Here is a 15,419-nt window from a genome sequence, read left to right as displayed (position 1 = left end):
CACTAGTTTCAGGGGTAGTATAGGTACAATGTGTTAGTCTAGTAATTACAAACAATTGTATGTTACTTTTGTAATAAGGAAGCTTTTATGCAATATTCTAGTAACTCACCCTAAAACATATTAGTTTTATTTATAATGATTCTCAGCCACTGTCTAAAATTTTGTAGCCGATGTGGGACGTTGTACATATTTCTTTTATTTTTATAGATTTTACTTTTTTTTTTTACTTTTTTTTCTAAAAAATCGTAATAATATAGATTACCACTATATTTCAAAAAATATTACTTAGTGAAATATCTAATTCTTATCAGTTGTTTAAAATACTATTTGGACAGCCTTAGGAGCTTATAGCTTCAACTTTTTATTAGTATAGATATAATATTTTAAAATTTCTATAGAGGTTAAGTAATTGTAATATTTTAAAACATTTTATGAAGTTTAAATATTTTTAATATTTGAACCTTTTAAAGGTTTCAATATTTATAATATTTTAAACTTTTAAAATTTATAAATTATAATTTTTAAAAAACCTTTTAAAAGCTAAAAATTTAAAAGTTATAATATTTTGAAACCTTTTAAAAGCTAAGACTTTTAGAAGGTTCAATATTTATAATATTTTAAACTTTTAAAATTTATAAATTATAATTTTCTAAAAAACCTTTTAAAAAGTTTCAATATTGATAATATTTAACGTTTAAAATTTTAAATATTATAATATTTTTTAAAAAACTTTTGAAAGTTTTAATTTGATCAAATAAAAAGCTGATCAAACCGAATAAAACTTTAAAACTTGGACGCCTGATAAATCAAGCTTTTATGCTCATTCGATGTTGGAAGCATATTAATCTTATTTATACTGGTTCTGAACCATTGTCTAAAAACTTTCTAGCCGATGTGGGACGTTATATATAGTTCCTTTATTTTCATAAAATTTAAAACAAAATTCTAAAAATTTTTAAAATAGAAAATTCTGAAAATCTAAAAAAATGTTAATGAATAACATGTCAATTCCTTATATATTGTTTAAAATAATTCTTAATATAGAAAATTATGGAAATATTAAAATTGTTAATGAGTGATATGTTAAATCCCGATAAATTATTTAAAATCCTATGTGGACAACCTTAAGAGTTTATAGCTCATACTTTTATTAGTATGAAAAAGATATATACTCACTCTGTTTCAAAATATAAGAAATGACCACTTTAAAAAAGTTCAACCAATCATAAATAAAACTGCATAATAAAATATATTAAACTAATCTAAAAATAGCATAGAAACTTGAAAACATCTTATATTATGTAACACAATATTTTTCTCTAAAACATCTTATATTATGAAATGCAGAGAGTATGTGATTGATGACAATAATAAAATATTATCTTATAAAAATAAATTATATTAGTATTAAATAAAAATTTAAATTTCAGATACACAATTTTTAAAAATATAAAAATGAGTTGTGTTATACATTCAAATCAGATCAAAAAAATTATGAATTTAACTCGACGTCCGGGCAAGACGAATCAAACTGGTGACTTCACATATCCTAAACCATTTCTTCGACCACCAGAAAAACGAAATAATTTTGTAATCTTGAATTTATCTCGTTTTCCATATTTAATTGATCGCTACCACCTATGTTTCCGTGTTTTTTATTCAATGTTTTCTTATTTTTCATATTCTTTCTTATTTGTCAAATTTTATGGTAATTGTCATTGTTACTTTTATCATGTTCTTCGTTATACTCTTCTTCTTTTTCTTCTTTTTCTTCATCTTCCTCGTCAACTTTTTCACATTCTTTCACTGAAAAAATATTTTTTTTAGACTACCATACAACTTATTAACCCATCAAACTCCAAGACCAAAATCTTTTATTTTCTCATAAAATTTGTGAAATTCATAAAGTCCAGCATAGTCAACACATGCATCCAATTATTGATAATTTTATCCATATACTTATTCGGTTTAAGATCCACATGTATTTAAACTTCTCAAACCAAAATCCTTACTCGCAGAGAAAGTAATATGAACACATGTATAGTTAAAATAATACTTGTGCTTTTCGTTGATCCTTCTTCTTTAAACTCAAATAACATCAACTCAAGGTCTTGCGACGTCAATCCTTCTTTCTTAGACTTAAAAATAAAAATTTTACTGCAAGAATATCAAATTATATTTCTTTTATTTCTATAAATTTTAATTTTTTCTTCTAAAAATTCTTAATAATATAGATTACTACTATATTTCTATAAATGTTAATTAGTGAAATATCTAATTCTTATTGGTTGTTTTAAATCTTTTATGGACACCTTTAGGAGTTTATAGCTTCAACTTTTTATTAGTATAGATATAATATTTTAAAATTTCTATGGAGGTTAAGTAATTGTAATATTTTCAAACATTCTATGAATTTTAAATATTTTTCATATTTGAACCTGTTAAAAGTTTCAATATTTATAATATTTTAAACTTTTAAAATTTATAAATTATAATTTTTTAGAAACCTTTTATAAGCTAATAAATTTTTAAAATTTAAAGATCATAAGATTTTGAAGTTTTAAAAGGTTTCAAAATATAATATTTGAACCTTTTAAAATTTTTAATATTTATAATATTTTAAACTATTTTAAAAAAAAATTAAAAGCTAAGAACTTTAAAAAGTTTCAATATTTATAATATTTAAATTTTTAAACATTTTCAATATTATAATATTATTATGAAACTTTTTAAAGTTTTAGTTTGATCAAATAAAAAATCGGATCAAGCTAATCAAACTTTATAACTTGGACGCCTGATAAATCAAGCTTTCCTACTCATTCGCTGTTGGAAGCATATTAATCTTTATTTATACTGGTTCTGAACTAATGTCTAAAAGATTTCTAGCCGATGTGGGACGTTGTACATAATTCTTTTATTTCTATAAGTTTTAAAATTTTACTTTTTTAAAAAATTCTGGAAATTTAGAAAATGTTAATGAATGACATGTCAAATCCTTATTGGTTGTTTAAAATAATTCTTAATATTAAAAAATCTGGAGATTTTAAAAAATGTTAATGAGTGACATGTATTATTCCTATTGGTGGTTTAAAATCCTATGTGGACGTCTTTAGGAGCTTATGGGGCTGTTCGTTTGGTCGCTGCAAGTAGATGTCGCTGCGGCAGATGCAAGTGTTGTTGTTCATTTGGTTGTCGCAACTACTTGCGGCATGACGCTGCGTTTGCTGCAGCTCACGGCGGTTGAAAATTTTGAACGCGGTTTAATACAGCGATTAACGACTAAATAGTTGCGGCATGTATGAAAAATGACAAAACTACCCTTGTTTTGTTTAAGGATTTACAAAACAACCTATAACCCTAATAAGAAAACGACGAAGTTCAATTCTCTCTTCGTCATCTTCGTCGCCTTCGATTCTGATGACTATGGTAAGGTCTCATGCTTCTTCTTCTCTATTTTACTCTTGATAGCTTAGTATAGCTTAGTATCGATCTCTCTTTGCGCAGGAAAGCTTAGTCTCAATCTTTCTTCTTAGCCCAAGTCAGTACCTCTCTCTCTCTGCTTTTTTGTTTCAATTGTTGTAGATACAGAACTAGGTTATTAACAAGCAGAACCAATAGAAACTGAATCTGGGTTTTGTTTAAGCTATATTTAGCACCATATTTGGGATAAGAGTTCAGCCAGTGTATTGTTGTTAGAGGAGAAAGGGTATAAAGTCAAGTGAAAAAGGTTGATTATTTGATTTTAGTTTTCTTTGGTTACAGACCTCGGATTTTGGGTTTGAAACATGTTCTGAAAACTTGAGAGCAAGGTCTTGCCATTGATATAAAGATAGTCTTCTGGGTCCATTTGGTTTGATGGGAAATTGCTTCCAAAGTTGACTGTTCGCAGGGTTGTGTCATTTGGGTTATGTGTTGGGAATTTGGTCATAACTTTAAAACTGTGAGTCTAAATCAAGATCTGTTTTTTTTCTGTGGCTTTGTATGTCTGTTGTGAATCTTTCCACCAAGTTTCATAATATTCTGGGTTGTTTTGGCACTCTGTTTGTCGTCTGCATCAAGACATACGAATTTAGTAGCTTTATGGCTTCATTGTCTCTGTTTAAGTAATTTGGAAAGTGAAAAAGTTTCTTGGTTAACACTTTTTGTTAAGCTTTTGATGATTTGTCAGGTATGTTGATACGGGAAGGTTGGAGATGCCAGATGATTGGTGGAAGCAATGGATAGAGGTACTTGTTTATGCTATATATGCTTGTTCTTTTGATTGGTCTCTTCTAGCTTTCTCCGGTTTTGAAAAAGCTTTCTTTTTGAATGTTTTGCATATGGTACTGAGAGGTTGTGGAGCTTTCTTAAGGTTGTATAAGCTTGTTTCAGTTTGCTACTTTGTTTTGTTGTTTGCTCAACTCTTATAGAAAAGAGTGATCAGTGTCTTACACTCCTTTGTTTATGCTATATAGGAATGACCTGCAGCAGACTAAAGAAGAATTCCGAGCTGAAGGATGGAGCTCTCAGAGTAAAGAAGCTAGTTTAAATTCTACAGTGGATGGAGATGATAATGATGATGAAGCTGATTCTATTGACAAAGATATGTCAGTGCCAAGGGTAGAAACAGACTCATATACAAGGGTAGATATTAGGACTAGAAGGAACCTTGATGATCTGTAATATTTTTAATCTTTCCTGATTCTGGTAAATGGAAGAATGGTAGAACTTTTCATATAAGTTGCTTGAGAGCATGACAATAACACTAATGTTCTTTTTCTCTTACAACAGATGGGGTTTAATGCCAAAATTTAATTTCCATGAGTTGGTTATGTTTTAATGGTCCAATGTTTTTGTTTCTTATTTTTGTTTTAATTTAGTTCATGATTTATCACTAGCTAAATAAACATATTTTAAGGTTGTAAATATATTTAAATTATATTTTGTTCATGATTTATCACAAAACATATTGTTATAATTATAAATTGAACTAAAATTATTACTAGCTAAATAAACATATCTTATGGTTGTAAATATAAGTAAATTATGTTTTGTTGATTCAAAATATAATTATACAATTTTATAAAAATAAAATAAGAATTAAATGAAAAACTGCCGTAGCTTCAACAAAACGAACACAAAACCAGTGGCAGCGGCTGCGACTGCGACAGCGGTAGCGGCGACGAAACAATCAATAACCTGCTGTATGTTTGTCGCTGCCGCCTGCGATAACAAAATGAAGAGACCCTATATCTCCTACTGTTTATTAGTATAGATTACAGACTATAGAGTAATATCGAGTTTTTTTTGTGTGTATAATACCTCTCTTGTTGGGCTTAAACAATAAGCTCTATTAGTAAAATGGGCTGGTCACTCGTGTAATTTTCACAATTCATATAGTACACCAATTATTAAAATATTTATATAGTGGATTATATTTTTTTCCTGAACCACTAACCCCAAAAAAGAAAAAAAAAACAGCTCAGGAAAGAGTGAAATTTCCGTACAAGTTCCCTTTACCTCTTCCACGTGTCAGTATATAACTCGTTAACTGACCTATCTCTCTTTCATGTAATTCACTTTACTAATATAACCCTTACTTTTCCGTTTCCAGTTTCCACAGTCCGCTAACATAGCTATTTTACATCCACAGTATCAGGTGTAAAACAGGTATTTTATTTATTATCTCTTTACGCGTAAGAAACGTGTTTTTGAAGTTTCTGGGAAATAGTGTAGTGGCGCGTGTAGACACAACACAAAACTCGAAACAGAAAACACAACACACTGTTTTTTTTTTTTTCTTTTTTTTTCTTCACGTCTTTTTGATAACTCTCTTGTCTGACCAAACCGCGTCACATCTCCTTCCCTTAATCCCTTCTTCTTCACTTTACCAAATTTTAGGTTTTTTTTTTTTCCCATATTTGATCAAAATTCTGGAATCTGGGTTTCTTTCGTTAAGTTTTCTTCTGGATACCTTTTGAATCGCATCTCTGATCCATATTTTAGATTTAAACCTGAACTCGAATTTGTGTTTTTTTTTTACCTTCTCTTCTCGAAGTTTCAAAGTCGCACGCACCTCCTATGGATGTATTATCGCTGGCTTCACTACCTGTTGGGTTCAGATTTAGTCCAACGGATGAAGAGTTAGTAAAGTACTATCTCCGGCTCAAGATCAACGGTCACGATGACGACGTCAGAGTCATCCGTGAGATCGATATCTGCAAATGGGAACCATGGGATTTGCCTGGTAAATCTTGTTCTTCCCTAAATATTATTAGCAATTCGATCTTGATTACTTTGGTTTAATTTGGATCAATATTTGCTTAGCTAGGGGGTAGTGGAATCAAGGAAAATTTGAGTAAAGTATTAGAGAATCAGAGTAAAAGATTTATGTTTTAGGTTTTGTGATGTTGCAGACTTTTCTGTGGTGAAGACGACAGATTCAGAGTGGCTCTTCTTCTGTCCATTGGACAGGAAGTATCCGAGTGGAAGTAGGATGAATCGAGCTACTGTGGCTGGCTACTGGAAGGCTACGGGGAAAGACCGTAAGATCAAATCAGGGAAGACCAAGATTATAGGTGTTAAGAGGACTCTAGTGTTTTATACTGGTCGTGCTCCTAAGGGAACACGGACCTGTTGGATTATGCATGAGTACCGCGCTACTGAGAAGGATCTTGATGGAACTAAGTCTGGACAGGTATAAAACCAACTTGAGTTCAATGACATTATATACTTGTGTGTGTTTGGTCTTTTAGAGTTTCTGATTAGTGTTTTGTTTAGCAGAACCCATTTGTTATTTGCAAGTTGTTTAAGAAGCAAGATATTGTGTCCGGAGCTGCACCAGAAGATTCAAAGTCATGTGAAGTTGAACCAGCGGTCTCGTCTCCAACTGTTGTGGACGAGATGAAATCTGAGGTTGAGATGTCTGAGGTATCTCTTGTTTGCCTTAAAACCGAAGACACGAAGCCTTGTGATGTCGCGGAATCTTCTCTTCTAGTCTCCAGCGAATGTCGTAGTGAAAACTCTGCCGCTGAGGCTACAACCACCGGAGTAAGGATGAATAAATTACATGTCTTTTCATTACAGGAGTTGGTTTATAACTACTGCCTTTGTAAACTCACAAACTATATTTTAATCGCAGCTTGATGATATTGATTGGCTCTCATATCTGGAGTTTGATTCCCTGAATCAGAAGCTGTTCTCTCCGTTGCACTCTCAGTTGCAATCTGAGATTGGATCCTCTGTCAATGGTTATCAATCTGGGTCAAACGAACTGTTCAAAAACCACAATGGGGATCATATTCAGACTCAGTACGGTACAAACGATGCGGATGAATATATGACCAAGTTCTTGGAGTCTTTTAATGAGATTCCTTATGAGCTTCCAGAGAGGACAGAGTTAGTGGAACAGAAGCCAGAACAGATCCCACATCATGAGCCACATAATATTCTCAGGACATGCAACCAGATCAGTGATGTATCTCAAACAGGAATCAAGATTAGGACACGACGGGCACAAGACCCTGGTTGTGCTGAGAAGTTTGTAATGCAAGGTGATGCCCCAAGAAGGTTGCGTCTTCAGGTTAACTTTGACAGTCACAAGTCAGAAACTGACAGCACACAACTCCAATGTATCAAGAAAGAGGTGAGAAGAAGTTAAAAAAAAAAGAATATTGAAATAGGGAACCTTTCACATGCGTTACATTTTTCTAACCTTATTTCTTACGCTTTAAAATGGATTCAGGTTAAGGACACTACAAGGGAAACTCTAACGAAAGGATGTGGTACTTTCACCAGATCAAAGAGCAAGACTAGTTTCATATTCAAGAAGATTGCAGCTATGGGATGTTCATACAAAGGGTTGTTCAGAGCTGGTGTGGTAGCGCTTGTGTTTGTGATGTCGATTTGCAGTCTAATAATCGCATAAACCCGCTGGATCGGATGTTTGTTCGATCATTCGTATGATGAGAATAAAGAAAAGTTTTTTACAGGTTGAGAACGTGGGTTTGTGTATTTTTAGTGTCTTTGGCTAGGTTCTGCTTCTGCATCTGTTGTTGTTGTTGCTGTTCAAGATGAACCATGGTCAGTTTAGGAGGGTAGTTGTTAACATGTACGACAATTTTATAGTTGGTATTTTTAGATGTAATAGGGAATCTAAAGCTTTTGGAAGTTTATTCCTGACCACATGCGTTTTCAGATTGTGTTTTGGCCATTTCCAAATACGATTTAAAAACATCGATTCTATTCAGGACACTCGAAGATTACTAGGCTGCGTTTCTATTTTAGTTGCGTTTTGACATAAAAATTGTGTAAACCATTCGTGATTTGGTGCTAAGTGGCAAATAGTATATTCCACAATTTCAACCAGGCCTGTTAAAGCTAATAAAATTATCAGAGAACTAACCTGATTTTAGTAAATAAGTTGGATAATGCTTAAAATACAATTCTTTCCACTATATAAAACATCGTAAATACGTATCTCTCTCGCATCTTTTAGAGGGAGAAAGTTTTTCTTCTCATTAAAATTGGACTTTGTTCGATTTTAATTTGGTTTTTTTTTGTTGTAAGATATTATCCAGATTAGTCTGGATTATTTCTCTCGGCTAAGTACGAGTTTCTTTTAGCTGTTTTGGCTATGTTCTTTTTTTGTTTTGGTTTTTTCCTTTTGCAGTAACTCAATCTCTTCAAGTGAAGGAGATAAACGCCAAATATGAAAATTAAAGGTTCAAGAAATCATCAACTGCTCGATTTCCTTGCAAGAAAGGATAAATCCTTTATACCCTATTGGTGCCGTAATCGGCTTAGGATGAAAGTTCCTTTTATTTGTTCGTGGATCGGGATGTTTGGAAACTTGATGGCTGGTGAAGACATATTTAGAAGAGCGTGTTTTGCTATTGGGTCTAAACCCTCTTCCCTTGTCATCTTTTCCAGCGCTTCAACCTTGTTGGTTTTTGGATCTCTATTTATACACATCTGGAGAATTCTGTAAAAGGAGTTAGAGGACTTATCAAGTGGCTAATCAGACTTAAGTTGATCATACAAAGAGTTTTATGGATCTATAAGGATATCAGCTTTGATGGTGAAGCGGTGATGAGATGAACAGAGCTTGCGGCGGAAGGCTATTGTCGGCGAGCATTGGAGACTTATCAAACGCATCACACGCGTCCACACAGGTGTCTTAAAGTTGGATTTTTATTGTGTAAAATATTCTAAGATATTTTTTCTTTATCATAATATGTAAAAATCCAGCTTGTTGAAAAAAAAAAATATCGTAAATACGTAAAATATGTATTCTCTATTTATTTTTCGATAACTAACAATACTATGTAAATAACTGGGATAGAAAAAATAATCAAGTTTTCAGTTTAGTAGTTTTTATTGTTGTTGTAACATATTTTGTATTTAAACCAATAATATATGCTTGAGTTCAAAAAATACAATTCTTTCCACTACATAAACGACATTGTAAATGTGTAAAATATATACATTCGAATCTTAACGCATTGCAGTTGGACTCATGTCTCCTTTTATCTCAACAATTTTTAGAATTCAAGTATCATATTTATTAGATGAATATCCACGCTATGTGCGGATTTATAACTTAACATTTTTTAACAATTTTACTACTAATTTGGTTTTTTAATACTTTAAATAGGTTTTTTCATTTTGCAATAAAATAATTGAATTATTAGATACATGCATAGACAACTTTGTGTTTAAAAATTTTAGAATTCTTGTCTAAAACTTCTAGAAAAATATTCCAAATGAAAGCTTGATCTAAGGATGCATATTTTGTAACAAAGAATATTTTAGCTTCTCAATTATATACTATGAAATACTAACATTTTAATTTATCAAGATTGCAGCTTGGTTAACTATTTAACATATATAATTAAAATAGACATCTTCCTTTCATGTTAGCTCTTCAATTTCTTGAATATAACTCTAAATTTTTTTTTATAAGAACTTATTTAATTTTCTTTTTGACAACTTTTAAATATTAGAATATAAAAACCCCTTCTTTTTTTGTCTTTGTATTTTGCTAAACCAACATTCTACGATTTTATTCAAGTATCTTCCATTTGATAGTGAACAAAACTCCAATCTTCTTCAAAAAAATGTTTTTTAGGGACAAAATTTCATGAATTTCTTTACAATATTAACAAATATCTATATCACTGCTGCAATTTTTCAAACTATTGACAAAATTGCAACTCCAAAACCTTATATCCATAGATTTATGGTTTATGCCGAGAGAAAAAAGTGGCTATTTGATTCAATCCTGATGTCTTTTTTATCTTTTGGTTATGCATATACTTTTTTGGGACATGTTATAAGTCTCTCTAATTTTTTTATGTAAATATTAAAACTGTTTTTGTGATATAAAAAAGAATAAAATACATGAATATGTCTCTTTGTTTTTAATGAGGATAGACATGTGGCACTCTCTCCACTGCTGCTGATGTGTCAATCAGATGGAGAGAGTTTGCCATCTTTCATAATATAGATTTAATCAAATTCATATTCCGATTTTAATGAACAGAAAAGGGCGACGCACACTTTTAAAGCGTAATGTACAATAGTGGATATAAATGACTCGATGGAAGAAAATATTAACTTGGCACTGCATAAAACAAAAGTCTATATTTATTCAAAGCATAGAGTTTTTTGCTTAGTCAATTTGGCTTTCTTTTTTTCTTTTTTGACTTTTGGATATACTTTTGAATCAGATTAAAGTCTCGTGTTGCCGGTTGGTATAAAAGGAACTTCATTTTATTTCCAGAACGATATGCAAAATATTTCATAAATCATTTTCTTATTTATTTTTTTCATATAATATATCAACAAATACAAAAAAATCATTCGTCAAAATAAACCAATAAAAGAAAAAGCCGAGATTCTTGTCTTAATTTTGGTTCGTCATAACTTTTATTTTTTGGGATTGTGATAAAATCTAATGATTTTGGAGATTAAAAAACAACCACTCAGCAATGAAATTTTTTCTTCGTCCATTCAATATGGCATGTCAAAAGTAAATATAGTTCAGACTCAACCTATGAAAACGATCGGATCCGAACTATGTCAATTATTCCGACTAGAAAGTTCTTTTACAGGTAGGTATACAAAAACGTAGTATCCAAATCCACAGTTTAAACCAAAATTACCAGTGACCCAGTGAACAAAAAAACAAATTAAACTTGATATTTTAACTCACCAAATTTACCAAAAGTTGGAGACAAAATATAGTTTGCAGCATAATATAATATAAGTAGAAACTAGTATAAGGATGGGGACAAGGTAAATACTATCATACTAGCAATTTTGACGATTTAGTTATTTAACAGCTTTATACAAATAACTAAATTATATATATTGCTATTAAAAAAAAAAGAGAATTAGTTATTGATTTGAGTCATTCGAAATCGGTTTGCTTCTATAATTTGTGTAATTGTGTTGTAGAGACATCAAAGTATTCGTGGACGTAGACATCTTTCTACTTCACACCCAATGGATTTATTTTTCATCGGATCAGCGTGTGATTTATTATTTGTGGGAGTATATATCAAATAATAGGAGTACGTGGAAGACCATGTCAATATCTTTGTAAAAGATTGTGTAATATATTTTATTTTCAAAGTTTATAAGCGAATAGTATACAGATTACAGAACAAATACTAAAAAAATAAAAAATAAAACTTTTTAGAGATTCCTAGAAATTCTTGCCAAACCCACCAAGAAATATGGAAATAAACGTACTTTGTTAAGTAAAATTTGTATAAAAGATGTTTTTTAAAAGAAAAAAAATTTGTATAAAAGATGCATACATAGACACGCACATATATGTATGCATGGATCATGTTGTATAACAGTATAAGCTGAGTCAGCTCCAGATGTTTGGGCACATGTAATCATGGACCCGAAGTCCTGAACTGTTTACCTTTTTTTGTCTTCAAATAATAAAATAGAGGATGACTTCATAAAAGATTTCTTAAGATGTTCAATTCTTGCAAAATATTCTAATTCCAGAAAACATAAAATAACTATTAATATTACGTATATTAAAAATACATTAAACATCAAATATATATTTCGTAAAATAATTGAACAATATTTTCAGTAGTTTGAGATTCATTTTATAAATAAATTTAAAATACTGGGGAAATAAAAATATGAATTGAAAAAGCTGAAGTTAGGTATTTATATGTCAGTATGTCACGAACCCTGCTCAACTAGACTAGATACATTAAGAGTCTGAGTGAATTCTCTCCGCACTTTCATCTATCGTTTTCTTATAGCTAAGTTTGTTCTAGTGGTTAGCCGCAGGGCCGCAAATGCCTATAGAGGACCACTTTCGTTCTGTCCAACTGTATAGCTATTTTAATATTATATAACTCTAATCACTCTGTGTATGATATATATATATGTACACTATGCCTGAGTTGCTACATATCAAATAGGGTACATTGATAGTGATATCAACCTAGAAGGTGATATGATCTACGTGTTGTCGATAACGTACGCGCGCCTAATTTACTCTTTAACTTCAACATAATTACGTAAACTAAAACCAGTAGCACAATTGAGCAACAAACAGCTATTGGTCTACAAGAGTCGTCTAAACTGTCAAACAAGAATAAATAATTTTCTCTCATTTGTCCAAATTTAATCTAAAGCATCCCACGTGGTCTCTACTTTCCACCATGCCAAAGGTTGTTCTCACACAATTTTAATCCACAATTTTTTTTTTAATAGTTTTCATTTTCTTGGGCAACCCACGTTGCGTTGCATCCATCCCCAAAAATTGCTTTTTAAGAAATGGGGATGCTATATTTCTATTTTTATGAAAAATAGAACACATTGTTTGTGTCTCTTCGACTGATTAGATAGTTCTTAGTATCGATAATACAATTAACCGAAACTTTTGGTTAAAATAATATTGATGCTTCTTTTAAAAGAAGATAAATCAGATCAACCACATCCGCTTTAACGAATGAAGAAAAACTACTTAATAGTTTCCATACAATGTATACAACTATAGCTTGATCTGTCTTTTCTAACTACTTTGAACCATAGGAAAATTACCTGGACGAACGAGAAGTCAATAATACAATTTCTGAACTATTCTTTATGCGATATGTACTCAAATAACCTAGGAATTGCGATCAATACAATTCCAATATAAAATGTTAATCGAATACATAATAGTATATATTCAAAATTTAACCGTTAAAGTTTTTGATTAGAGTCTATTAAATTTAGGAAATGCGAGATTGAGAAAATTAGGGTACCAAGTAAATGACATGTGGAGATGTATCACCAAATTAACAATGATAGGAAGTTATAAATACTTTATCTCTAAATGTGTCAAAACTTCATTAAGCTTTCAACTTTGTAACGTAAGTATTTTCTTGATAAATAAAAAAATTAGCTGCAACAAAATGTTGGGTAGAGATGATCACACGCCATCTAATCATCTTTTCTCGTACTAACGTTGGTTTATTAGATTTAAGAATAGGCTGGAAGAAGTTTACTATAGAAAATAAAAAGTGAAAATTTTATAAATGTAATCAATAAAGTCGGTGAGTATGATGCAAAGTATTGTCCTTTTCGATGCCAAAAATTATTATCTCATGGTCCCATTCCTTATATATATATATATATATATATATATATATATAGTTTTCCTCGTTATCAAGAATATACGTTTCTCCCATGAAAATTAAAAATAAAATAGAAGTGAAAAAACAACTGAAAGGAATTTGCCAAAAATCCATTGTTGTGAATTATAATATAATACATATATGTGGTTCGTTCGTTAAGCATATATTAATTTCTGATGCAAAACATGTAGATTTTGGATGCAGTTAAAAATTCAAATAACAATTTAAATGACATGCTACATTTTTAGATAAAATTCACAGTTTTACGCTGAAGTAGCAGAAGCTTCATTTTTTTTTTTTTGTATCGAAGTACATATTATTAATTCGGTCGTTTTTAAATTTGATTTCAAATGGGTAACAGAGAAAACTGAGTCCGCAAAACGAACAACAACATCCGGAATCTAAATTCTAATGTTGAATTCATCATCAAGGCTCACCATCCATACGATACGTAAGAAACAAACGGACCATAATTCAATTATCAATACGAAGACATTACAAAATCATTCAAGGTACATGATCTTGAACACCCACATTCTATGCCTATAAAACCTACCGACCTCGGACCATCTTGTCCTCGGCTCTCTTCAAAATATGGTAAATTCCAAAGAGAAAAAAAAAATCGAAAAAGTTATTGAAAAATAACTACAAAACATATTTAGTGGTGAGAATGAATCTATATATAAAGTAAAAGGGTGAAGGGGTGTGTCTATATATGTTGGATGATTAGTTTCTGCCATGTGCTATGGAATCAACCTCTTATGCTTTATGTTCTGTTAAGTTCCTACCTTATACTAAAACTTTAATTATTCATCAATAATTCCATTGCCCCTTTGTATTTTTATATTATATTGTTTCATATAAATACTCGTTCTCCCTACTCATTCCTCCATAACATATTCTCATCTTCGTTCCATTTATAATCGTCGTATAACCACAGATTCTAAAAGAATGGGCGAAGAAGTAAAACCAGTAAGATTCAAGCTCTTCAATATTCTTAATTTGCAACAAAATTTTATACATGTTTAACGTTAACTTATAGTTGATTTTTTCATTATTAGGAGGCAAAGGAGGCAGCATCAGTTCCAGAGGCCGTTCCAGGGCCGGCCAAAGCGGAGGAAGAGGAGAAGAAGAAAGATGTGGCCGAGGAGAAGAAAGATGCAGCTGAGGAGGAGAAACCAGCGGAGGAGGAGGAGCCGCAACCACCACCACCGCCTCCACCATTCATACTCTACGTCGACTTGCATTGTGTAGGATGCGCCAAGAAGATTGAAAGATCTATTCTAAAAATTAGAGGTAACCATATATATAAATAGATGGAGAATTAGATTCGGCTAAGAATAATTGGTCATCATCACTATTTATTAAAACAATTTTTTTTAATAATAAAAACCAATAGCTTCATTCTCTAAATCCCAACTAGCTAAATATTATTTTATAAAGATCCATAAGTAAAATAAATAGTTATTAAACTTTAACTGTAAAAATGTGTAGGTGTGGAAGAAGTGGTGATGGACATGAATGAGAACCAAGTGACGATAAAGGGAGTGTTGGATCCGCAAGCAGTTTGCAACAAAATCAAGAAGAAGACTAAAAGAATGGCCAAAGTCCTCTCTCCACTTCCGGCGGCCGAGGGAGAGCCTCTGCCACCGATCATAACGTCTCAGGTCTCCGGAGGCCTCACCACCGTTGAGCTTAACGTCAACATGCACTGCCAAGCTTGTGCTGACCAGCTCAGGAAGAAGATTCTCAAAATGAGAGGTACATATACATACTTTT

The 15,419-nt window shown here is 31.3% G+C and overlaps 2 protein-coding genes across 2 annotated transcripts in view; both read left to right on the top strand.

Annotated features, from left to right (window-relative positions):
* On the top strand, positions 6,060 to 8,179 carry LOC104770930 (NAC domain-containing protein 91; the record flags this gene model as incomplete). Its single annotated transcript, XM_010495407.2, is given in 5 exon segments — positions 6,060 to 6,226; positions 6,396 to 6,676; positions 6,763 to 7,029; positions 7,121 to 7,624; positions 7,724 to 8,179. Coding segments are annotated over 5 exon segments (1,401 nt in total). The 3' UTR covers positions 7,907 to 8,179.
* Positions 14,261 to 15,419, top strand: part of LOC104770929 (heavy metal-associated isoprenylated plant protein 3) — a 4,816-nt gene continuing 3,657 nt past the window's right edge. Inside the window, exons 1-3 of the mRNA XM_010495406.2 lie at positions 14,261 to 14,612; positions 14,702 to 14,936; positions 15,135 to 15,401. Of these exons, the coding sequence (XP_010493708.1) occupies positions 14,592 to 14,612; positions 14,702 to 14,936; positions 15,135 to 15,401 (523 nt within the window). The 5' untranslated portion in view covers positions 14,261 to 14,591. The remainder of the gene's footprint in view (positions 14,613 to 14,701; positions 14,937 to 15,134; positions 15,402 to 15,419) is intronic.

The sequence above is a fragment of the Camelina sativa genome, chromosome 20 (assembly GCF_000633955.1).
Source record: "Camelina sativa cultivar DH55 chromosome 20, Cs, whole genome shotgun sequence".
In the NCBI taxonomy this organism is placed as follows: domain Eukaryota; kingdom Viridiplantae; phylum Streptophyta; class Magnoliopsida; order Brassicales; family Brassicaceae; genus Camelina; species Camelina sativa.
The sequence above is the reverse complement of the archived record's forward strand: the minus strand, read 5'-3'. Positions and strand labels throughout refer to the sequence as shown.